This window comes from Centruroides sculpturatus, unplaced genomic scaffold, assembly GCF_000671375.1.
Source record: "Centruroides sculpturatus isolate CEXI.00-Female unplaced genomic scaffold, Cexi_2.0 scaffold224, whole genome shotgun sequence".
NCBI lineage: Eukaryota > Metazoa > Arthropoda > Arachnida > Scorpiones > Buthidae > Centruroides > Centruroides sculpturatus.
The window spans coordinates 30,928-57,580 of NW_019384419.1; the positions used below are offsets into that span (position 1 = coordinate 30,928).

The window sequence follows — 26,653 nt, forward strand, 5'->3', positions numbered from 1 at the left end:
TATCGAAGTGACACTATTAACCCAAGTAATAAAAAGGCGGCATCAAAAGTGAAGAAACCAACTCTCTTTAACACTAATTTGTTACATTATGCCCCGTTGTGAACACCGTCCATAATGAAATTTTCCAACAGAAGAAGCTTTTTCCCCTAATCCTCTGCGGTAGTTGTTTTAAGTGTTCTTCTGGTCGACGGAGCGGAAAACGGAACAACCATTTAGAAATCATTCCTCCGAAAACTAATAATTTTGATAAGCATCCTTGTAAAACTAAAGAGGAAAAGTCTCTCTCTGTCTCTCTATCCCTCCTCCTCTTCTTTTTTTTCCGGGGGTTCTGCTCTCCCGTTACGTCATTTAATTCTTACCTCACGCGTTTTAACGTAAGCAATCTTCACTTGTAGTGTTAAAACACTACAAGGTACACGTGCAATAAATAATATTAATTAAAAACCTGGTTGTTTAAAAGAAAATTACGCTTATGTTTATGAATAATCTGCCATTCTTTATGCGGTAAAAGTTAACTTTAGATACTTTTTATGCGTACAGGCACGTGAGAAAATGATCTAAAAGTTACTCCTACTAACTTTTGAGTCGTATGCTTCACGGGTATAACGATTATCTTAAGAATAATACGCTATGTCGGAGATTCTATTATTGTCTTTGTTAAAAATGCCAAAAAAAAATAATATTAATTCTTGAAGTAAATTGCAATATTTCACGAAATTCTCTTTAGAAAGTTTTCTTAACCCAAGTTTTAGATTAAGAAATGACTTGAGAATGGCGCAAAATGCGAGAAAACGTTCTGAAATGCGTAGCGTTAAATCGGGGTTTGCTTTGCTGTATTTGCTGTACAGCCGAAACATTTGCTTTTTTAAAAGTTACTTATTTCTAGATAAATAAATGACCCGAGAATAGCGCAGAATGCGGGGAAATGTTTTAAAATGCGAAGCGTTAAATCGGGTTTATGATGTATTTTGTTATAAGAGCATAGCTCTAGATTTCTTTAATACGATTCTGTTAATGGAAACTTTAATTAGAAGATGCTTTGAGTGTGCTTCTATAATTTTACTTGTATACGTGTATAATGTTTAATTAATATCAAGCAGGATATTTCGTTGATACTGTACACAACTGTATAAACTACAGAATGATCGCAGCGTGCTTGATAACAACGTTATCTGAAGTTACTTATAATCAAAGCGATAATGGAGTGTCCTTCAGGAAGATACTTTTTAACAAAAATTTACGAATTAAAATATATTTTCCACTTGAAAGATTTCATTAATTGAAAGTCTGATCGTCAACATTACCATAAACACACGTGGCAAAAAGAAATGCCAGCAATACCATAAAAACATGAGAATTTCACCTCTCGAAGGTGTTACATAAGCTTAATTTCCGTGCGGAAGAAAACGAAGAAGAAATGCTTAAAATGACACTTACCTGCAGATTTTGTTGCGTAATTTGTTGAGCTTGAGACATCTGCAAACTTGGACCGGAAGGGGGCCTTTGTCCGGAAGTAAACTGGCCAGAAATTGGGCTTCCTACAGAAGAATCTGTGAAGTGGCTCAAAGGTCTAGTACCTCCGTATTGAGGTTTATGATCCGTTGTAAAACTCAAATTCTGTTTACCATCCGAATTTATCCGCTGGAGGAGTAAAACCTGTTGCCTCTTGTGCATTCCCACCTCGGGAATATGGCCCATCCCGTCCATACCGGGAAACAAATTGTCATTACTTTCGTGTTTGTACATGACGGTCCCCGGCTGAGTCCTGATGCAAGAGAAATCCGATTGAGGCACGTAAGCCATTGGTGGATAAAGAGAACCTGGAGATTTCTGCAAAGGATTGAGGTGTGTCGAAGTCCCGTTTATGAAACCCGATCTCATCGAGGGTAGCGAGAGAGGATCGGCGAAAGCATCGGTTGCAAAGGGCGAACGTGAGTGAGGAGAACCCAAACCTAAACCCAATTGTTGCTGCTTTTGCTGCATGCTCTGATGCTGTTCAGCCATCTGTTTCAATGTCTGAGCAGCAGGGCTTGGTTCTGTTAATTTAAAGTCTAAACCAAGAGTCGAGTTCATACTTAGTGGCGAAGAATGAGTGTAGGGTTGAACACGTGGATTGGGTGGGTAAGGGGGAGTCGACGGGGTCGTCGTCATGACAGGAGTTGACGAATCGAACAATGGAGATGCCGATTGATTACCGGAGAAGGGTGATATCATGGGTGGTGTGGGAGGGAAGTGAATTTGAGAAGCTGTGGTAGAAGAATTGGTTTTTCCACCCACCTCCATTACACTTCCACTACATTCCAGATTCTTGTCCGTTTCCTCACCGTCTTTACTAGCCGATTCCTCAAAATTGAAATCCTTCATCAGGTCTGTGGGATTGGTGAATACGTCATCGATCAAGTCTTTAAGTATATCCGGATGGATAACATCATCCGCCGAATCTTCCGGGAAACCTAAAGTTGGGAAAGTATCAGGGAAGCGATCAGTGGTACCGTTAGTCCGATTATTAATATTGTAATCAACTTCTTTCTCCTGTTTACACTCGATGTTTGTTCCAACAGAAATGTCAGCACCGTTGGTAGACACGCTACTCGTTGCAGAGGCCAAAGGTGACGAAGAGTTTTTGAGATTACCAGTCACAGCTTTCACTGTTACATTAGTTTGTATGGTTTGGGAATGCGGTGTTTGACAAGAATTTGATGTATTAGTGAACTGTTGAACTATCTGAACGGAGAAACTTGGTATCGTCGTTGTTTCCTGACAATCCGCAGTTCTGTTATTTCGAGAAATTTTGACTTGGTGCTCGTGATCTTCGCAATTTTGATCTGTTTGAAGAGTTGCGCCCGGACCCTTCGCCTGTCTTTTATTCGTTTTTGACTGCTGAAAAGAAGTAAAAAAAAGTCATGATTTTAATAAAATAACACTTAAAAACTACTGTAATAATGATTTAAGCAATGAAAAACGAGAAGAAAATAGCGCAGAAACTCATAAACAACGTCATAGATGAGTAATAAAAAAAAACACTACGTTTGTAAGCAATTTAACACTAGATACACCGCTTAAATTACCTAACAATTAATCAATTTCTTTTTTTAAAGCAGAAAATTAACTAGAGTATTAACACTACCGCGCGAGAGAATAGATAGAAAGTAAAAAAACACACCCCTACAGTTTTCCAACTAAGCACAAAACCCACCACCCCATCTTCTTACCGCATCCATGCCAAACTGAGCCGATGAATGTCAACTCAGTCATCAAACTCTACACAATGCTACAGCATCGTCTGACAGAGCAGACGAACCGCCTTCTTCCTCCCGCTGTGTCCTGCACGACACTATGACGTCACCTGTTTACCACACTGTCTCCGTTTCAATCCTTTCTACTCCTCCCACTTATCTGTCGACAGCGCCTCCAGTGTTGGTGCTTTACCTTTGTTTGCGGTTGCAAAAGGTGGAGATCTCGAGCTCCCCCCTACGTACTTTTTTTTTATTATTACGAAAAGGTCGTCGAACTCGTGCGTCATCGTTTAACACCCCTCGTACATTTTTTTTTAATTTCTTTTTATGCGGCACGGCCATCGAAATGATACAAAAATTGAATACTTTGTCGATGTTTCTTGGCTGTTTGAAACCAGTTTTTTTGTCCAGACATCGTACGATCTTTGTGATGATTGAGTTGTGTGGTGGGTCTCCCTTCCGTTTAAACCGTACCGAAGCCGATAACAGAAATATGCCGCCTCTGAGACACGTGATTGGTCAGAAACGGCATCACGTGTGACGTGTTTATGTGATGGTTAAGTAATCAATGTGCGGTCACGGGTTATTCGAGATTTTTTTTTAACAATGTGGACGAGAAATTCGTTATTTAATTATTTCACGAGTATTTTAAGACCCGTCTCGAGCTACAGTTTCATTTTTTAGACCCATAAACACGTCTGTAAGCCCTATATTTATGTATACAAGCGTATATGAAGTCACCTTTATACCCCTAATTTTATGAAGAAAAATACATTTAAAATATTTTCTCTCCTTAATTAGTATTAAAATTAAAATTTTTAAAGTTAAATTAGTTTATTTTTTAAAGAAAATGCTGTGAAAATTAAATATAATTTAATTATTTTCAGAAAAAGAAATTTGTCTGATGCTCGAGAAGATGCTCTTAAGCTTCTCTTCGAGCTTGAATTTATGCTTGTTAATGAGCTTAAAATAAGTAAAATATTAAGTTCAAATACTCAAAATGGACTGTTTTAGTTAATTTTTTAAACAAATTTGAATGTTTTAAACACCCCAAAACACTTTAAAATTTGGTTTTTGATCGAGTTTTCACGCTTTTATAACACGTCTTTTAATACATTTTTTTTGTTATTTTGTTATTATAATACGCCTTAATTTGAATGTAAGAGGGATTAAATGCCTCCTATATTTAAATAAAGTTTAAAAAACAAACTTTTAAAGCATTACTAACGGCTTCAAAAGGAGAATTTATAACAGATTTAACGATTCACAACAACCTTGAACAACGTCGAAACACTTCTACACAGTTACATAAAACATTAAATTCTAAATTTAAAGCTTAATTACAGCTAATAAATGTATAAAATTCCGATTTTAAAGCTTAATTTAATTACACTTTTTAATTATAATTACAATTTCATTATAATTAAAAAAAATGTATGAAATTCCCATTTTAAAGCTTAATTACAATTAAAAAAAACTGTATAAAATTCCCATTTTAAAGCTTAATTACAATTAATAATTGAATAAGATTCCTATTTTAAAGCTTAATTACAATTAAAAAACTGTATAAAATTCCCATTTTAAAGCTTAATTACAATTAATTGAATAAAATTCCTATTTTAAAACTTAATTACAATTAGAAAACTGTATAAAATTCCCATTTTAAAGCTTAATTACAATTAATTGAATAAAATTCCCGTTTTAAAGCTTAATTACAATTTAAAAAAGTAAAAACGTAATTGGTTTACAGGGTAAAAACGTCGGAAGGTATCGGTTGCGCCAAGGGGATACAACTTGATCCCTGCTACAAAGAATGCCCTCTTTCAATAAAAATCTTTCAACCTGTTTTATTCTTTGTGACGTACAGAAGAAAGTATAGTTTGTGTGTATACATATATACATACACGTCTAGACCTACTACATTTATATATATACCTGGAAAAGTATCCATTGGTTGTTGAATCCTCCCGAACGATCCCAACCTATCATTAGAATTTGAATATGAAACATTTGGGGAAAGGAGTCCATACAATTCCAAAGCAAAATGGGAATGGAACATTGGTAATGATAGTGTCATACACAGTGCCACTCGGGTATTAATGATGGGCCACAGGGTCGAGCAAGAAAGCCTTGGGGGTACAACCAGGAAAACCATCGACTTGACACAATGGAAAAGGAGAAATGTTCTAGATTCTGGATGAAGTTATCTGTTATAAATCGTTTATTCCTACATCTACCGGAGTAATTTATATATTTTTAAATATTATTTGCTTAAAGTAACCCGCTTATAACGTTTTCTTCTTCTTCTTCTTTAAAACAAGCACGTGGATACCCTGGAGGGAGGAAAATGACGTGAATGGTAACGACTTTCTGCCGTTTTTATACACGAAAGCGAGCCGAAAATACTTTCTGAGCAGGTTATTTTGATTAATTTAGTAGAAATGAAGATATGGGGTGGTCCAGAAATCAGTTAACTAACCCGGCCGATTAGACGTTATCTTGGTAAACCGACTTTTAGGCCACTCCTTGTTTTTTTTTAATTATTACTATTATTTATTTTTTTAAGCTTTACAGGCGTATATTTGTATAAATTGTGGTGTTTAATAACTTTAAACATATCGTGTTCAACACAGATTGCTAATAGGATTCGTATCATGCTTAAAAGTGGATCGATCTGAATCAATTCGTTACGTGTCCTAGATTCTGAATGAATTTATCTGTAATAAATCGTTTACTCGCGTATCTAGAAGAGTAATTTGTATATTTTTAGATATATTTTGTTAAAGGAACCAGCGTATAACGTTTCTTAAAGAGGCAAACACATGGACACTCTTAAGAAAAAGAAAAGTTATCCGAAAAATAACGTTTTAAGCGGGTTTTGCACAAATTATTTTATTAAATTTCATGAAAATTAAAATTGGTTTTAACACGGGGTGGTCCAAAATTCAGTTAACCAACTAGGCTAAATCGACATTACCTTGGTTAACCGACTTATGGGCCACACCCTGCATTTTTAATTTATTTTTAACTTTATATACATAAATTATGATGTTCAACAGCCTTAAACTTATTATGTTCAGCATACAGAGTGCTAATACCACTTAAGATTCGTAGGACGTTCAGTAACAATAAGATAAATAATAAATTTCAAAAAATTCATGAATTCAGCACGTTCGGTATCTTGAACACATGCTCATTATGATCATATAATATCCCAATGCAGCAAGCATCTTTAACAGAGCATTAAAGCATAAGACACCGTGTTCAACATACTAAATTACATTGTAGATAAAGCTGAGCACATAAAGTCCAACTGCACCAAAGAACTTTATTAAAACATTAAACGTGTTCAACGTACCGAATTCTAACAGGAAGTTTATAATATATTCCTCCTAAATGTTACGTTCAACTTTATATTACGTTTTACACGTTCAGCTTACTGCTGAACACATAAAATCCCATTACAACAGAGAATCCTCCATCTCTAACACAACATTAAAGTGTAAGACAACGTGTTCAACATAAGTTCTATGTATAGTATATATTGACATACTTAAATTACGTTCAATCACAAGCTGAACACGTAAAGTTCAGCTGCACCAACGAACTTAATTAAAACAAAACGTGTTGCAGGATAATCCAAAAAAAAAAAAAAGTCAGTTAACTAATCCGGCCGATTCTATATTATCTCGGTTAAGCGACTTTCGGGCCACCCCCGTTAACAGTGTTGCAATGCGATTTTGTGAGTTCAATTCGCTGTTGAACGCACGAAATCCCCCTCTTCTGCAACAGCAAATAAACGTGCCAAGTGCAAGTAAACATCAATTTTTCCGCGGTTGAACATTCGAGTAAATGAAAAATGTCGAGAAAACAGATTAAAGTGACAAGTTGGCTCGCAGTTTTCTCAATTGTTTAACGAGTTAATTGGTCGAACCCGAAAATAAAACGAGGGGATCCTTTAATGGATAAAGCTTATTCATCTTGATTAATCCCTCGGCAATTTTTCCACCGTATTATTATTAAATTTATAAAAATTTTTTAAACAATAATAACAATAAAAGAAGAAGAGAAGGGGGAGGTGAAAACTAAGAAAAAAAAAAAAAAGAAAAAAGTCAGACATACGAGACGTATAATTGAGTTCAAGCTTAATATTTTCGTCATAAACTTTAGTTATAAATGGTGCGTGCCAGAGACATCACTGAATGATGAGAGAGGAACTCGGAGCAGCAAGAAGATGATGAGGAGAGGAGGAAGAAGAGGAGAGGGGAGGATGGTTCCGATAACTTTCCAATTGCGTCAGGTTAACGTGACGCATTCCTCGCGCAATATATTTTAAAACACGCGCAATTACAATGACCCTAATTAACCATAATGTATCGAAATTTAAGAGCAAACTTTAAGGGAGAGAGGGGGGAGAGAAAGAGGAAGAGGAGGGGAGTTTAAAGTTGTTTATTTGTAGTCGATAGGCCGGTCATAGAGTGGACTCGAAAGCTAAAACGGGGGAGGAGGGGGGCGGTAAAAAAAGAAAGGGTTCGGCTCCAGTCGTGTCGTTGACATATTTAATTAAAGCCAGCATTTGTCAAGTTGCTCGGTTGTCTTCCTTTTCTCCCGTCTCTTCACCCCTCAACCCCTTATTACAGATGACTGTAATTAATCTTCAAATTACTTCCCTCCGTTAGCCACCACTAACTATATCGAATCGGTTGGGCGGAAACCGAGCGGTCATTAAGCTTTATACACCATGCTGACTTTCGAGTTCCTTCGCCCAAAACTAGGCCATTCTCCGTTTTATAAAGATGCCAAACTTTCGTGATTAAGCAGATACCTTGCGTAATTAAATGCGACGAGGGGTATAAATATTGATAAATATTACGGGGGCTGATAAATTGGGCTAAATTGGGCTCGGTTTGGAGGGCATCTCGTCGTTGGATCCAGGGTGAAATGGTTTTAAAAAAATGTGTCTTTATTTATTTTATTAATTTGAGGAGGTTTTTAAGTGTGGGTTGGTATAATTAGTTCGTGTTTGTTAGTGTCTGCCGCGCGCAATTCCCTAAATTTTAGGGTGATATGGTGAACAATGTCTATTTTTCTGTCTTAATTAAAGTGTTTGACGGAGTAAAATCTGTGTTTTTTATTAGTTTAGGGAGTGATTAAGTGTAAATTGTTATAATTAGTTCGTATTTATGCGCGTAATACTCTAAATTTTAGGGTATTTTATCGAAAATTAACCACTTTTTCGTCTTATTTACATAATTTCTCTCATATTTTAGCTCTTTAATCGCAACTTTAATGCTCAAACCATTAAGCTGGAGAAGGTGATTAAATTAAACTGGTATAAATAAATAAATTATTAATTCCCTTTCATCAATCAACACTCGATTGAATCAATTACTTTTTCTCTACTTTTAGGGGTGGGAGTAAAATCAAATTTACAGCGAAGATTTTTATTTAAAAAAAAGGAATTGCATTATCATTTAACAGCATGGCAGCGTTGAAAATTATCTACACGATTCCCTTCCACAATCGCTATTTATCTTCGATCATTTCATTCATGACTTTTTTAAAGTTAACAACATTAAATCATATCAACACTTAAAATCAAGCATGCAATTTCATCAATTCATTGATAAGGGTCTTGAATGCTACGTTAGAACTCCCTTAAGTTAATGGTTCTAGTCAATTAACTTCAGCAAAAAGGTAAAAAAAAAAATAAAAAAATAAAAGGGTCAAAATTCTTATAAAAGATCCCTCTGATGGGGGTTGGAAGGGGGGAAATCAAAGCCAAAGATGGGGTATGAAAATACATTTAATAAGTAGGCGGTACGCATCCCATTAAACAACCGATGGTTTGGATTCGAACCCTCAACCTACGAGTCATTAATCAACACCCCTACCTCGGCATAAGTCACGACAAACTTTCCTGTTTTTCGTGTCGGGAATTACTTGTAAACTAGATTTTTCTCACAAGGGTTTTCAATCGCTGACACTAAGATTTTCCAATACCGCAAAAGGGAAGGGGGGATGTATGAAGATGATTCTTCACGAGATTTGAGGAGGAGGAAGATGAAGAAGAAGAGGAGGAGGAGGGGGAGGAGGAGAATATCGTACGTTGTTCCTCTATATTAAAATAGGGAAAAGAATCTCTTACCTGCTTGATCTTGACCTGTTAAAAACGGACTGGTCAGGTCAGGTTTATATGATAAAGTTTCCTGTACTCGTTGGCCGAATGGGGGTTAAATTTTAAATAGGGTATTGTTTTTTTGCTTGTTAAATTTGATTTAATTTCTGTTTTCCTGTCAGATAATGCGCGCATCACTGTTTTCTTTTATTAATTCCTCTTCTTTTTTTTTTATTTTTTAATTCTCTGTGGGTTGAATGAAACTCGTGTGGCTTACAGGTAACTGCACTTTATAGTTCCTTTATGAAGCTAAGTACCGCATTGCTTCGAATTTAATGCGTGTTGAGCTTATAAAACAGGATTTTGTAGGGAAAATTTGAATTAAAATTAGTGATAACATAATTCAAAATACTTATAAAGTATTTATAATAATAGAAAATATAAAATAAGTAGGGAATTTTATCGAATTTTCGTGCGTAAGAGAGACGGATTTAAGGCGAGTATCAACTTTATAGAGGGATTTTTAGGGTAAAATAGGGTTTAAAATAATGTAATAGAGCTTGAAAACGTTAATATTGTGTTTAGAATAACAGAATATATAAAAGAAATAGGGAAAATTATCAAAGTTTATCGAAGAAAGTGTCGAAGAACACGCGAATATAAGTCGCACCCCATGTTTAAAATGACATTTCTCGAGGAAAATACGAAATGATTAGAATTTAAAATTCGAATATAATTTAATATTTAATTATAATTGAATTAATAATTAATAAATTCATGATAGAAACTTGAATTTTTTTATTATTAAAATCCCTTAAATTACATTAAAGATTACATAAAAATGAATTAGGAAAATTCAAGATTTGGAAATATTAATGGGATTTAAATTAATTTCAAAAATATTTTTAAAATATTTATTGATATAATTTAAAAATTTGATAAATGATTAATCTAATATTAATTAAATATAGTAACAAAATGATAATACAGTCGTTGATAACGATGATAATGCGTTAATTACAGAGCAATTTAGGCGTACAGTACAATTACAGAAAAAATTCGAATTTTAAGCATTTAAAAAATCAAAATAAAATGATTAAACTAGAAATAATTTGCATAAATTATCTATTTTTACATTTAAAAAGAAGAAGAAAACGAAGGAATTTTCCTGGTTAAAGCATTTTAATGATAATCTAAAGCACTTCTACGAACCGAAAAAGCACTTCAATTACGTTATTTCCTCGTTAATTACGTTTAAAATTTCTTAATAATTACGTTTATATACTTCGAAATAACCCAATTAAGTTAATTATAATTAAATTTATGGAAAGAGGGAGGAAATAAGGGTGAAAAATTGAGAGTAAATTGGAGGTAGGGCCTATATTTTTGCCTGTAAAAAATGATAAATTTGTAGTCTGTTGCTGTAGAAAAATATAATCTAATTTATAATATAAACTTTATATAAATTATTGGATGTAACCAGATTTACAAGTTATCATTCATCGTCTTCCTATCCCCCCCAGTATCAACTTCTCCTACAGCGCTATTTCCTGTATCATATATTTACAGCGCTTACCCCCTATCAAAGAGCCTATGGGCAGGCACGTAACAACGCTCGCTACCTATCCAGTTTCCTCGACTCTACGCATAGACTTCCCATTTATAAACAGCGGGGGGAGGGGTGACATTATATCGAGGTTTCTATCAACGCTTTGTCGAAGTTAGGAGAGTTTTTACACACTTACCGCACTCATGGACGGGATCGCTGTTACGCTGGGTTTTGATGTGTTACGGTCGAGCTAAGTGTTGGCGACCAAAGCGTAAACACAATGACGATAAAGTCCACGCCGGCGCACGAGGAAAAAACCTTAACATAACGTTCTTTATCTGTTATATTCGTCATTGGTTTCTTTATCTGCCGTTATCACTCGATTCAGAGACTTGTTAATAGGTTGCTAGTACTTTAATTACGCGCTTTTCTGAGGTAGTGACGTTACTGGTGACGTTGTTTACTTTTTTATTTATTATTATTATTCGATAATAACAAAGAAATTATGAGGTTTAATTGTTTGTATATTCTTCGATTTTGCGTGTTATGTAATGTTTGATAGCGCTATATCTACGGTAGACTCCTCTATAACACTGTTGATAATTCCGTGTTATATGAATTCTATCTTGTACGAGTCACTTAAATTTTACAAATATGTGAGCCGTTCATAGCCCGGCACACGTATTTGTAAAATCTAAATGACTCGTACAACGTGGAATTCATATAAAACGCAATTATCAACAGTGTTATAGGGGGGAGTCTACTGTATATTGTGCATTTAGTTCTTGTATAGTGCTTCACAGTACTTGTATTATGTATTTACTGCTCGTATAGCTTATATAGTAGTGTTTAGTACTTGTATTTTACACGTTTATATCAAACGAGTCGTTTTATATAAGATTAAATTGTGTAATGCTGTATAGTGCTTCATTTACGCTTGTGTAATACTATGCTATACACGCGTAACTTGTACATTGTCGCATTCATTATATGTATAGTGTATTATAAACTACTATAAACAATTAAAGCACTATACAAGTGATCTTATAAGCGTTTAATTCTAATACATTATTGCATAAAGTTGAGTAATCCTACACGTGTGTAATATTACACATAGGATGTAGTCTTTATATTAATCTGCTGTAAGGCTATAAAATATTAACTTTTTAAAGATCTAAGATGTTAATGCTAATGTATAGGCCTATATATATTTATATTATACAATCTTATAAACTATTTTATAGTAAATTCTATATTATAAGCACTACAAAGCACCCTATAATTTTCTATTATAAAAAGTAGACTTATATTCACGCATTTATAAGAAGAAAACAGGATTTTTTAAAATTAAATCCATAATAAAATTGAGTTAATTGGTAAATAGTTAATTACAATTAAGGAATACATATAATTGTGATTAAGATATTCTGGTTAACTAGTGGACACTACCTTAATCACAATTAACTACAGAGAATACGTTAATCACAATTAACTACAGAGAATACGTTAATCACAATTAACTACAGAGAATACCTTAATCACAATTAACTGCAGAGAATAGTTTAATCACAATTGACTACAGAGAATATCTTAATCACAATTAACTACAGAGAATATTTTAATCGCAATTAACGAATAAAGAATTACCTTAATTACAATTAACTAGTGAAAAAGGTAAAGAATTATTTTCGTTTCTTACTTGAAACTTACTAATTACAACGATTCTTCAATATTCAGCAATGGGAAAGGGGTATATTTCGGGGCATAATCCAGCGGATTTATTAATTAATAAATCCACTGGAAAGTATGCTTTGAATTGATTTATCAAACACCTGATTTTGAGTCACGATTTCCATGTATCTCGGGTGACTTTTATGTTCTTCTTCACGCTGTGGAAGGTGTGATATATTTGTGCATGGGGGTTCCTTAACCTGTACTTTTGTCATCTTATACAGATTTATACCTGGTTTAATTTAGCCTATTTACATAGCTTAATTAATTAGGCTATTTAAATTCTAATTTAGTTACACAGACCTACATTTAAATGGGCCTTCAACAAACGAATTTGATCAATTTTAAGAACCAACCGCGCTGAAAATATTTGGAAATTTTGCTTTAAATTTCGTTCTAATTGTCTAATTAACTTTATTAAAATATTCTAATTACAATTAAATTTACTAAATATATTTTTTTTCCTTGTTTTCTTTCCTCGGGAAAATTCTTAAATATTTATTAAGCTTTAAAACTCGAGGGCATAAACAAATTAAAAAGGGTAATTTGTTTAGTACAATAGGGTAATTAAATGAAGTTCCGTTAAATTAGATTTTAATAAACTGTTTAATGTAATTAAAAATAATTTTAATTAACTGAATTATAATTAAATTAAGCGTAATACGAAAAGATATAAGAGATGAATTTATTGATATTCACCACTTTAATTGAGATAATCAGACCCGGATAGAGGGGGAGGAATTTTGGGACCCCTTCGTATTCCAGATAGAAGGGAAGGAATAAAATTTTTGGCCCTTTGAATCCCAGATAGAAGAGGCCCTATGCAAGGATAAACTTGTGAGGCCTCTTTCACGTTAGTTTATGTAATGCAAAGTCCATATCACACGATACTTGTATTTATACAAAGCTCTGAATCTTGGTTGTTGATCCTAGATCTTGAAGTATCCAAAACATATATTTGTAAGTGCTGAGACCCCTAAAAGCGCAAGGTCCTAGACAAAATCTGTCGACTCAAATCTAGCTTGTTACAAAAAAGTTGTATGTGTGTCTGTACGTCGTACCAACTTAGTGCTCATTATTTGTTTGCCTCTGAATTGGCATTAAATCGAGCGTGGTGCTAAACCGAAGTATTTCAAATAGTAAGGATTATATCTGATACATAACAATGAAGTCTACACACGAGTCTAAGTTTGGGCTCATAAAAGTCGCGTGATTTGGTGATAATGTGGTTTGCAATGCAAATTCGCACATTCACGGACACTGAAGGATTTTCTATTTAATATTTATAGAGGAGATCAGTTCAAAGTATTAATATTGCTATTTAGGAGGGCACTAAATCGAGGTTTTGACTGTATACACATACAGAACCTGATAGAAGTAAAATGGGGTTCATGTAAGTCATAAATTTGGGGTTTCACTCCTTTCCAAAAGCCATGTAATCTATAAAAGATTATATTTTGCGGCTCTCTTTGTCTTCTCTGCCTATGAAAGAGTAAACTTTGGGGTCTCTTTGTCTTTGCTTATAAAAGAGTAAACTTTGGGGGTCTCTTTGTCTTTGCTTATAAAAGAGTAAACTTTGGGGGCCTCTTTGTCTTTGCTTATAAAAGATTAAATTTTGGGAATCTGGTCAACTAATCCTGTATGAAATACTGTACATTTGTGATGATAATTATGCATTTTCAGAAAAGGAAAGAAGATATTTATTTACACTTTTGAAGCTATTGACGGTGTGATAAGTTATGCAGGTCCCTAGGACACGTGTGGATTTACGAGGCCTCTTTAAGCTTATATAATATAACGCCGATCTTTGATACTACACAAGGACTGAATTCCAAGTACTGAACCAAAACATGCGTATATTTGTACTGTACGTGCTTGGATCCTCCAAACGCAGACGCTTAGATGAATTCTGACGTAAATTATAACACTCGGTGGCAGTTTTAGATTGTGTAAGGCCCTAAAAGAGAGTTGACATTCGAGGGCCTTTTATATAAACTTATATAATACAAAACCACTTTGAAACAATCCTTGATACTTTAAAATGTCAAGGATCTTTTCTAGAACTAATGCTGGACTAAGATTAAGTATAAACATATTTGTGTGTTTGAGGCCTCTAAATTCGCGAGGCCCTAAGCAAAAGCCAGATATAAGTGGAGATTTTAGAACCCAGACAAACGTGGATTTTCGAGTTTTTTTATGAGTTTGTATAGACCTAATATAAAACCCTTTCACACGATCCTTAATATCCTAGAATACTTGACCTTAATAATTCAAAATCTAGGATCTGAGCAAGTACTGAACTCAATGGAGAAGCGTATATTTGGGCATATTTAAGGCCTCAAAGTCCTAAGCATAAGCAACTTAGGCTTTTATGACTACTTTCAGAATCTAACACACTTTATAAATAATTTAATTAATCATTTAAATAATTTCTTAATATAAAAAAATAAGGTTAAAAAAATGTAATCTAAAGAGTTAATTATGTAATTTAAGTGTGACGTAATTCATAAAGCAGGTAATTAGTAAATTATAATTAAATTAACTTCACCCATTTATTAATTCGCTTACCATAATTTTCTGTTATTTTTCGTAAGTTTAATCGCTGAATTTGTATATAAAATTGTATATAGTAGCTTATACTTAATAATAATTATGTTTTTATGGCACTTAATATATATATTTTAACGTAATTTTTTAAAACTGGGATGCTTCACAAACGAAGTGATGCTGCAACCATTCAAAATATGAAAGGAAGAGCGTGTTAATTTACCGATAAAGTGGCCATTTTTTTTAATGGTATACACGACAAAAAAAAAAGCAAAAAATATGGTCATGTTTGATTCATTTTCGACATAGTTTTGTGTGGTTAAACATAGAGGCCAAAGAAGTAAGTGTCGAGAGTGCAAGCTGTGCAACTCATAGATCTACTTTATGCCCCGGGAAGGGACCTAGAAACCGGATTACAAAGGAAGAATGGAAGCGAATACTTTTCATTCTTTTATATAGAGAACCTTCGCCATTGATAGAAATGATCTAAACGGAAATACTTTAGGGAGGGGATTGGAATTTGATTCTAATCGTGTGTAAACAATCACTCAATCTTGCGGCGTATCTTAACCTTACGCAACTTAGAAGAAAAAAAAAAACCTTGTTTTTAAATGATTTCTAAGCAAAATTACTAGTAAATTTTTATAGGAAATTAAAATATAGAGTTTTATTTAACCTTTACATAAATTTTATTACTTATTAAGGGCCCTATTAAATTATAATTAATTCATTTTGATGTAAATATTTATACAAACCAAGAAGAATCGTGTGAAGGTTGCGCATTCAAAAGTTAATGTTTAAAATAATTTTTAAGCGAAAGTTCTTTTATAAATTATAAAAATATAAAGTTTTATTCAATACGAACATATATTGGAGCGTTATAATATAATGGGGCCCAGGCGAATTCGAATTAAGGGGCCTCGTGTAAGTTACAGTATTGACTTCATCGAGGGAATTTGAAAAGGATATTTTCTTATAAAAGATTGGTTTGGGGCCTCCTATTGATGGGGCCCCCAGTAAACTGTTCTTTTTTTGTCCATAGGATAAAGCGCCACTTTTTCCATTGATTTGCAGCAGCTTATTAACGGGGGGAAGCGACCGTAGCGCTAAAAAAACATCAAGTGTCAAGTGATACAAATTGTTTGAACGAGAATCTTATTCTCGTTATCATGATAAATGATTATCGCAGGAAAAAAAAAAAAAACACATTTACAGCAATTTTGAGGCGATTTTTTTTACAGATTTGACCCATTTGGGATTTATTTTACATATCGAGATGCAATTGTAACATATTTAGTAGATTATTAACCATTGACAGGCATTACAGAGCAAGTATATTACTTAAAATCATTATTTACATACTTTAAACGGGCCCAGATAGAAGCAAGAGGGCCCATTTAACTTCAAGCACAGACGTGAATAAATATATTTTTAATTTGTACAGTTTAATTAAATGATAAATTAATATCAACAGGGCTTTAGAGGAATAAGAACAGGTCATGGCCAATCACAAATGTAAGGCCTCCCTTCCTAAAAACAAATACATAAATAGGCCCTATCAATAAATCAAAAAATAGATTATTTTTCCTCATCAATTAACTAAATTAAATTAAATTTTATATTATTTTGGGACTTTTCTGTGTTTGGGACATGAACAAAGTGTTTAAAGAAAACCTCCATACAACGGCCATGTTTTAGTCAGTGTTTACTGCATAAAATTTCTTAAAATAATTAAAATTTACATTTAAAACTATACAAATTATACGAATTTACAAAGTGCAAACCTAAGTAAAATATTCAAAAAAAAAAAAAAAAAATTATAAATTTATTTATTTTTCTTTATCAGTTAAGAATGTCATCGCATCATTACATATACAAATCTAACTGCAAAAAAAAAAAAAAAGAAATGCTTTTTAATTATAAATAACTCAATATTTAGATGCTCTAAATACATTTTTACGTATATAAACATTTATTTAGAACATTTATTTAATAATAAACACGAAGTCTTGATTCTAAAATTAGATACAATGCAACTTACAGTGTTAAAAACATACTTAGATTTAAAGTCAAATTTCTAGATAAATAAATTAAAAAATTATTTAAAAAAAATAAAATAACTGGCTCTGGATTCTATACAAAATAATTAAAATAATAAAAAAAAATAATAATAATAAATTGATTTATCTTTAAACTAAAGCAAGGTGCTTTCAAGGTGTGAGAGAGAGAGAGAGAAACTTCACTTCATTAAAACCGAATTTATATATTTTAAATTAACGGAAAGGATTTATTGCGACTTAGTTTTAATTAAATAGAATTATTCGATTCAAATTAACTACTGACAAAAGTATTATTATTATTATATTTTTTTTATAGGTGAAAAATTCACTTGAGTCACGAAACGTTTTGCCTGGACTGCCATCCATCAGTGTGTTCCATTGAATGAAACCAGACCGAAGTAACTCGATATGTGTTGAATGTTGTCGAATCTTTCTTTTCCTTTATAGTTTTTCTGGTTTCATTCAAGCAGCGAAACGATTCAGCTGTGAACTTCACGAACGTTTTCGACTTAGACAACTTCTCAACCACGCAACAGCACGCTCTTAAAACATGTATTGGGTATACATTACACCCAGCTTGATATAGAAAACAAAAACACAGATTTTATACTTTATCTTTCGTTTACTGGCTTATTCTGTTGCTCAACAATACATTTAAACGTATATTCAATAAATACAGCTGTCGTAATCGTTGTACAAAGTACGGTTGAGTTACAATGTACGAGTTCGTCACCATTAATTATGTTGTAACTATGCTAAGAAATTCGAAAATTTAGTTCGTTTTTAAACAGTAAAACATATTCTGACCCCCCAAAATAAATAAATAATATAATTTCGAGTATATATATTAGTCCTATTGATCTTGCAGTGTATATTACAATAGCCAGGCCTAAGTAGAAGGAAATAATAGCGTGTCCTAATCGCTACACACAAAATATCCCTAAATTTAGGGATATTCTCGGTGAAAAATAATATAAATTAAAATTTTTCTAATAAATAGTGAAAAATTCTATCCTATTTTGACAATTTTATGGCTTTGGTAAGGGTAGAACCCCACATTTGTGAATGACCGAGCGCCGTCTCACTTCTTTCAAGCCGCCATATTTTATTATTTTTTTTAAGTGAATAAATTTCAAATTTCTTATTTATAAAAGAGAAAAGAGTAGGTTTATTATATTGCTCAATAAAACTAGTATAATATGCAATTAATATACGCGTGTATAATTGACGAAAAAAATGGCCGAGCGCAGTGACGAAATTCGTCTTATTTACTGGCATCAACTGTACTTTATTGTTTCTAGGAAAATAAGAAATTTGAAAATTTATTTAGTTGTGAATGAGTAGAGCACGTTTTCTAGTTTATTTTCTTTTTAGGGTGCACGTTTCATTATTTCATGGAGTTAACCAGGCAGAACCAGGAAGCGACACACCTGCCGTCTTGCGGGCAAACTGCCAAGCTAATCATTTCGGTAGTGTACATTTTGTAAACAACCGAGTTCGTGACGTCAGAGAATGCTCTTAATGCCCGCCTGCACTAATGTGCCTAACACGCCAGTTTACCTAATCCCAGGATAAGTGTCAAAAAAGTTTTATGGTATCGCGCGCCGTTTGATCCTGGCATAGTTAAAGGAACGATAGTGTGGAAGTATGTAAACTTAATCTAGTAAAAATCATGTTAAAATTTCCTCTTAATCTATAAAAACTGTATACGTATTGTTAATATATAAACTTACGGATTAAAGGCTCAGAAAATGTGTTCAATCAATAGCCAGTAGGCCTACGTCCCTTTTTAAATGTATTAATCATCATTCCCTAACTCAGAATATAGTTTATATTATTAATTTTTTATATGAATAATATTATAATATATGGAAAATTATGAGAGTATCATTGGTAAATGTATAGTCTGCAATGTTTTCAAACAATATGGGGCCCTTTAGTTACGTGAAACGGACTTCGTACTTCTAAGTCTAGTTACAGATGAGGGCAATAGAGACATCTGGTTAACCCTCGAGTACAAAGAGGCCCCCAAATATAAAAATAAAAACAGTGATATAAATTAAGGTTTCATTTAACAAACGCTCGAGCGTGTGTTATTTGTTTTGCTGATTTTTTATTTCACATATTTTATGACTTTCAAAGAGGGGTGACTTCTGGCTCAAATTTGTGAGTGGCCTTTTCCCCTCCCTGTCTGGCCATTCACAAAATTCCGAAGATCTTTTGGGAGGTAGAATGAAACTAATAAGGGTTTGAGCCACTCGCAGATATTCTTCTTATGGCTTTTGGAGGGGGTGCCATATTCTTGTCCACATTTCTATGTTGCCTGAGTCTTTTTTTTTTTTCATTCTCTCTCAATTGTTTCATTTCTTTTAAGAAGTAGAATGAAACTGGTAAGGGCTTGAACCACTCTCAAAGCTCCTTATGGTTTCAGAGGGGTGCCACATTCTTGGCTCACATTTCTGAGTTGCCTGAGCCTTTTCTTTTTATTCCTATTCCGAATTTCAGAATTTTTTAAATTGAAATTATTACTTTTTTTAATATTCTTTAACTATTTTCCAAGCTTACATTCAAAGAATAAGTGTGAGCATTTAATAAAATTTAAAAATTTTAATCGACGTATCTTTAATTGTAATTAGAAATATTCATATTAATTATAATAAATGAATGTAATTAATTTTTTAAAAAAAATTTTAAATAAATAAAACTTTTAAGAGAATAAAAAGCTTGTTAGAATTAACTTATAGATCATGCGAATGTTCTTACAATTACATAAGATGATTTAATTCGTATGCCTTATGTGAAGGATGTTAAGTGTGAGTTAATTGTGTCGGCAGAACGTGTTTATTCTTTCATTTTACTTCTCAGAATCCCAACCTTTGCTTTTTAAAAAGCGTTTGTACATGATGGTCGCGCCGTTGCGTCTGACAGACGGTTGCTATTGGCGCCAGATGGCTTTTGGTGACCGTTACGAAACCGTTCCCCCCATTTTCGGCAATCGTGCTCGCTTCATTCACTAAAATGGTTCCAACCTACGCTAGTTTGGCGAAGTTTACCAGCCCTCCGAAGGGATCAACCGAAGCAAAATAGAAAATATATTCAAGATAACGCCTATCGCTTCTAATTGGCACAGTTTTATGGTTAATTAATAGCCTTAAAATTGATATATTTAATTATTAATGGAATTTACATTGAGATCTAGGCGAGCCATTCGAACAAAATGGTTCCAACCAGAGGGGAGGAACCGGGGATTTTTCCCCGGATCCGGGAAAAATTTAGGAGCCCGTAGAGATTCCTATAAAGTAATGTATTTTTAGTAACAGAAAATAAAATCTTTAAGACCATCTTTTTATTAATAAAGAAACATTCTGCGCATTTGTAAGGAGCCCGGCTGAGGGGTAGAAGGGGCCCAATCACCCCAGGCCTCATACAGTCTCTCGAGGACCCTGGCTCCAAATTAATTCGTGACTTTTTCCAGCTTCTGATAAACGAAACGGTGTGAAAAATGCAAAGTGTAAAATATACCTAAAGTAAATGATCAGTATTGATCGGCACAATTTCGTGATTAATTGAAAGTATTAAAAATGTAAATATTAAGTTTCTAAAGTTAATATTGTGTCAATAAAACGGCTCCAACTGACAACAATTAGTGAAGTTTCCCAGCTTCAGAAGGATGAGAAAGAAAGAGGAACATCTGGAGTTGTAAACATTATATTCAAGATAAACTACAGCACCATTGATCGTTACTTAAAATTAATAGATTTTATAACATTTTTTTCTGTGTTAAAGGCTCATATTTGCCTTAATCTGCCAAGGAGGGGTGCCACTCAGAAGGACTTTCTACAGGAAACTGGCACTTATTTAGGTGTACAAACGTGAAGAAAATCCGGAAAACTCCACGTAGCCAGCCTGTTGGACAGGAGCGAACCCACGACGATCCACGTGTTCAGTGGTTTTCATCCACTAGTAATAATATAATATAGTTTAGCCTGGTGTGTAGTTAAGATTCTATCTTCATCTGTGAATGGACTAAGATGAAGTAGATGAACTTAGAAGAATGTATTCATCTAGTTATCGTTTATTATTTTAATATAATTTAAATATTTTATTATATTATGCTTCTATCGGTACAGTGTTAAATGATCTACTTTACATCCTCTTTTAATTGGAAATTATAAATTTAAATTCAAAAGATTTAATTAGCTCTTAATGATGTTTACTCTAGGATATAAATCTGCCAACACTTTTTTCGGAGATTAATTTTATAGTTTAAAGCATGGATGAATCCATCGAAACGTTATCTACAATTTGACCTAAATGTAAACAAACTGTAAACGGATATACTTATGAAATATTAAACGTTTATCATCATCTAATATTATAATCAAAATGAAGATTACATGACGATTCGAGTAATCGAAATATCTGATTAACGAGAGGAGACAAGATAAAATGCTTCAAAATTTCGTATATAAGAAATTTAATATTATAAACTATGTTATTTCCGATTAAATTAAAGATTTAAGTTAAATTTTTCTTCAAATTTCATCAACAGATAGTAAATTTAAGCTCTGTATGGCCATTATGTAAAGGATTTAGTATACCCTCGCTTTACGACCGCTCGCTTTTCTAACGCTATGAATGAGCGAAATTTTGTAATTAATTAATTACTGTATTACTTCTATGAATGATCTCTTTATGGTATTATATATTTAAGATTTTTTTTTATTTATAAGAATCTGATTTCAATTTAAGACATTGAGCCTACGAGAAATTTATGGTTCGATTTACGACGACTCGTCGTTTCATAGAGCCATTCGGGTCGTAAAACGGGAGTCTAATGTATGACTCGAGTATAAATAAAGTCTTAATTATTTCCAGATCGTTAAAGCATCATATGATAAACTAAATGAAACAAGATATTAATGTAATGATCAATCTTTTCTTAAAGATGATCGCCATTTTCTGTTTCTCCTCGTTGCATCTCTCGGTTAATATTTAAATTAAAAATAATAATTTTAAGTTCGATTATTAACTAAAATTTATCGTAAAATTTAGCCGCAACACCTTAAATTTGTTGGCCCAAAAATCAGTTAACCGTTGCCAAGACTAAATTGCAATTAATTAACTGAATTAACTTTTAAAAAATACAATTAATTCAGAGACGTTTGGCGTCACGTTTCCATCAATTTTTCTGTTGTTAAAAAAAAATTCAATTTATGGATGATTCATATTCACAAGGAACACGCAACAAACCACGGTCAACTGACTTTTGAACCACCCTGTACTTCGAGAAAGACTATATAAAGGCCTGGATCAGAGACAAATGCAGCGCCCACACCTCTCTAGAAGCCATAAAATCAATAAAACAAAATCTATCACTTTCATTCCATGTTTTTTTAATGTAAAACATACATAAGCAGGCCCACAACGATACAAAGCGAGGGCCTTTTGATTCAAACCCAAATACAAAGGGCTTTAAATTTTGGAGGCCTCTCTGAGTTTCGCACCTTTGCTATCTGGGTCTTTAGGCGGTTCATAATGATGTAAATTATTAATTTATTATTAATTATTTTTTTTGGTTTATAAAATTAATTAATAATTATTTTAAAACTAAAAAGAAAGAAAACACAATAAATGCGAATTTGATAAGATATTAAGTTACTAGAAATGCCATAAATGAATTCCAAGAACAGGTTTGTTTCGATTGAATTATATCTAAATGCTTTTAAGATAACAATCAGAATTGAGAGAACAATTTTTATTATATTCTAATTTTTTTTTTACTAGTAAAATCAATTAACACTAAAAATCACTTTAAGTGCGCTTAATTTGAAAACAATTTCAAGTCTTTATCTCGTAAGAATTATATAGATAGTGGCGTAACCAGGAGAGAAGGCCAGGGGCCCCGGTTTCCTTACTTTTCTAAATAAATAAATTAAGAATGAGACAAACACAATTATGCACAAGTATAAGCTATGAAATTTCTAATAGTTTACTCTTCATCCATAGCGTTAATGGCTACCCAATAGTACAGGGGTAAGTGTAGGTTTTCACGTTCTAGTTCTCCCCCTTTAATAACGGTACAGTATGTAGCAATTGCATAGCAAATTATATAATTTATACAAAACACCGAAGCCAAAGATACTTTTCAAAGCAAGCAATTTTGTATTTTTAGACAGGAAAGAACGAATCATCTAGTGTTTAATTGTGTTATGAGCACGTGCGAAGAACACACCGAATTGTTTGTGTTTTGCCTTTAAATTACGCATATATTTAAGTATATTTTAGTGTATTATTGGGCGATTTTTACTCTTTTCGAAGAGGCTTTTAAACGATTTTTACAAGTTATAGTTTTTAGATGGGGAAGATGGACTCCATTAGTGTTTAACTGTATTCCTCCTGCACGAAAAATACGTAATAAAAAAAGTCTAAATTATTTTTATATCTTCAAATTACGTACATTTAAATGTCAGTTAGGTTTGAAATCTTATTATTATTTTATGTAATAAATAAGCTAAGAGGAAGAAAAATATATAAAGAATTTTTTTTTAAATGACAGTAAGCCTGTTATTAATTTAATAAGCGATTTTATTATAATAAAAAATATATTTTCCTATTAGAAAATCAAGTCCAAATCGTGTTACTAATCAAATAATCGGGCTACATTTTGGCTAATAAAATATACAAATGCTACGTAATTTGGACTAAAGTAGGCGATTTAATACAAGATGGCGTCTTAATCGCTTTCCTTCTATCAAATTATCGTAGTATTTGTATATTTAATTAGCCAAAATGTAGCACGATAATAAATCCGACTTGATTATTTGATTAATAATTTTTAATAATAAATTTATTGTTATTATTCATTTAAACAATTATTTATATTGTTAATAATTTATTAATAATTATTTATTTTTTTTTTCCTATGAGCCTGTTGATCGTTGTTACGTTTTCGCGTTTTTAAACTAAAAATAATAATTATTATTATAAACAGATATATCGTAAGAACTATTTATAATTCCGATTTATACAATAATAAAATTGCAATAAATATTTAAATATTTTAATAAAGGGGTATTAAAAAAAAAATCGATATCTTTACACTATCATCTCATATCTTTGGCCGACTATTATCCATGACTTTCGCTTTCACTCCTCTCTCCTTCATATAGCCTGAGGGGGGAGTGTTCTACTCCTCCTTTTCATTCATTGGTTCAATAGCCTATAACCGGCTCACCTTAATATATAATATGTCAATGTGCCAATTTTATATATATGTATTGCATAAATATGGGATATCTATGGGATAAAATCTCACTAAAATTCGAATAATTTTAATATGAAAAATAAGATATTCACGTTTAAACAATATTTTTTTAATATAAATTTAAATTTAAAGCCATTTATACTGAGCGATCTTCAAGAGCGCTTAGTCCTGTAATTACTGTACTTAATAATATCATTTAGTTTGGAAAATTTTATTATGAAAAATAGTGTATTTGTCAATTATAAACAATAAAATAACATATTCGCATTTAAACAATACTTTTTACATAAATTTAAATAAAAAAAAACGGCTTTGAGCGGTGTTTAAATGCGCGTAGTCCCGTAACTACTGTACTTAATAATATCATTTAATTATGTGTTTTAAAAAAGAAAAGTTATATAAATTCTTAAATACTAAGCACGTTTATTAATAGACTTAATATATAAATCGTGATTTCACGATAACTAGAATCTACAACAAAAATCAAAATGGCCAAAGTTTCGGGAAATCATTACCAAAGCGTGCTCGTGTTTTTTCTTAACCCATTTCTACTCAATTAACGTACAGTACGTGTATCTTTATATCTAAATACTGTATATTCATGTATAATTGGTTAATATTGCGGGCCTTAACAAACCAAAGAATACCAATCCAGCTTAGTTATAGGAACAGGTTGCGAGTTATGTAGTGTATGGATTGAGAAAGATATTCGCATGATAACACTGTAGCAAATAGTGTATAATTATACAGAATTTTGAACACGCATTAAAATAAAATTCGAGATAAAAATGTACTTTAAAAATTGTTAGAAAACCAATATAATCTTTACAATTCTCATTTTCACGCAGTGGTATCGGCTTTCTTTTGTATGCTCTTCCCCGCTTAAAAAACATTCTAAAAGTCTCTCTAGCTTTGGTATTTAAAAAAAATTATAACTTGGATAACTTTAAAAAATTCACAAGTCTCCACCTACGAAAAGAGCTTTAAAAAATTAAAAAAAATAAAAAGAAGTCGATTTTACTGTGTGATATTTTATTCCTTTGTATTTGCCTTATTTAATTATAAATTTTTCCAGAATTATAAACTATTTATTGAATAACTTACTTATTTAATGAATAGCTAAGAGGGTTTTATATATCTAATTATACATTAAATGTACAATGATGTATTTAAATACAAGGGAATGTATACTAATTTAGTAGATATCTGAGTATAACAACCGATTATGCACGAGAATATAATCAATTCAAGCGAAATTAAATATATAAATATAACATTATCAGTACTCGATACATCAATCAAAGTGATTTACTATCTTAAATAAATTAAAATTAAAAAAGGAAAAAGGAAAAAAAACACCCCTAAACGTTTGAAAGAATTCTATCCGAACCACTTGAAATTACAGAAGTTGAGACGTTCAGGCAACGAAGAATTGAAATTTTGTTGACAGATCTTGACAGCTGTCGCCAGTCGACAGAAAATGTCTCCATTTCAGTGGGATGTTAGGTTATTAAGGTGTCAAGACTGGGTTTGTCAAGTTGCAGCTGGAATGGTAATTGAACTGTAACGGAGCATAGTGCATTCGAGGACTTAATGCAATTCAGGAAATATAGAGATATACAATTGCCCAAAGGCTATTTTGGTATTAAAACACTCTTCCTGTAAGATCTACCTTGATGCGGGTAATGCTCACCCGACCGTATAATGGTGCTGAAAAGGTATTTTACAGAAATAGTGAAGATCAGTTAATAAATGAATGCTGTTATTCATCCGTATCGCTTCTTGTTTGCTGCATTTATATAGGTTACTAGCAACCCTATCATGCATATAAAGCATGTAACTGAATGGTGTTGATATCCTTAAACATCTTTAAATTGCTATCAAATTTTAAACTTCCTTAATGTATATAGCCCATAGCAAATTTTGCTATTTTTGATAAAAAATTCTACAGAGTTTTAATACCAAAGAATTATTATATCTTACAAGATCTTAATAATAAAGGTTACATTTCTTTAAATATAATTCAAATTTCAACAGAAATCTTTAGAAAAATTTGAATATTTTGAAAAATTTTAATGATCAAAATTCTATGAAATATATTCTGTAATATAATAAGAATATATAAAATTAAAAAAAAAATATATA

At 32.3% G+C, this 26,653-nt stretch overlaps 1 protein-coding gene across 7 annotated transcripts in view; it reads right to left on the bottom strand.

Moving 5' to 3' along the window:
• Positions 1 to 404: 404 nt before the first annotated feature.
• LOC111619330 (putative uncharacterized protein DDB_G0282129) overlaps positions 405 to 26,653 on the bottom strand; it is a 58,847-nt gene continuing 32,598 nt past the window's right edge. For 2 of the 7 annotated variants that reach the window (XM_023361035.1, XM_023361033.1), the window contains exon 2: positions 406 to 2,880. In XM_023361035.1, coding sequence (XP_023216803.1) covers positions 1,360 to 2,880 — 1,521 coding nt within the window. In that variant the 3' untranslated portion in view covers positions 406 to 1,359. Of the gene's footprint in view, positions 2,881 to 3,212; positions 3,254 to 11,099; positions 11,408 to 17,570; positions 17,713 to 26,653 lie in introns of those variants that run through there. The other 5 variants (XM_023361038.1, XM_023361039.1, XM_023361040.1 and 2 more) reach the window with 5 other exon arrangements.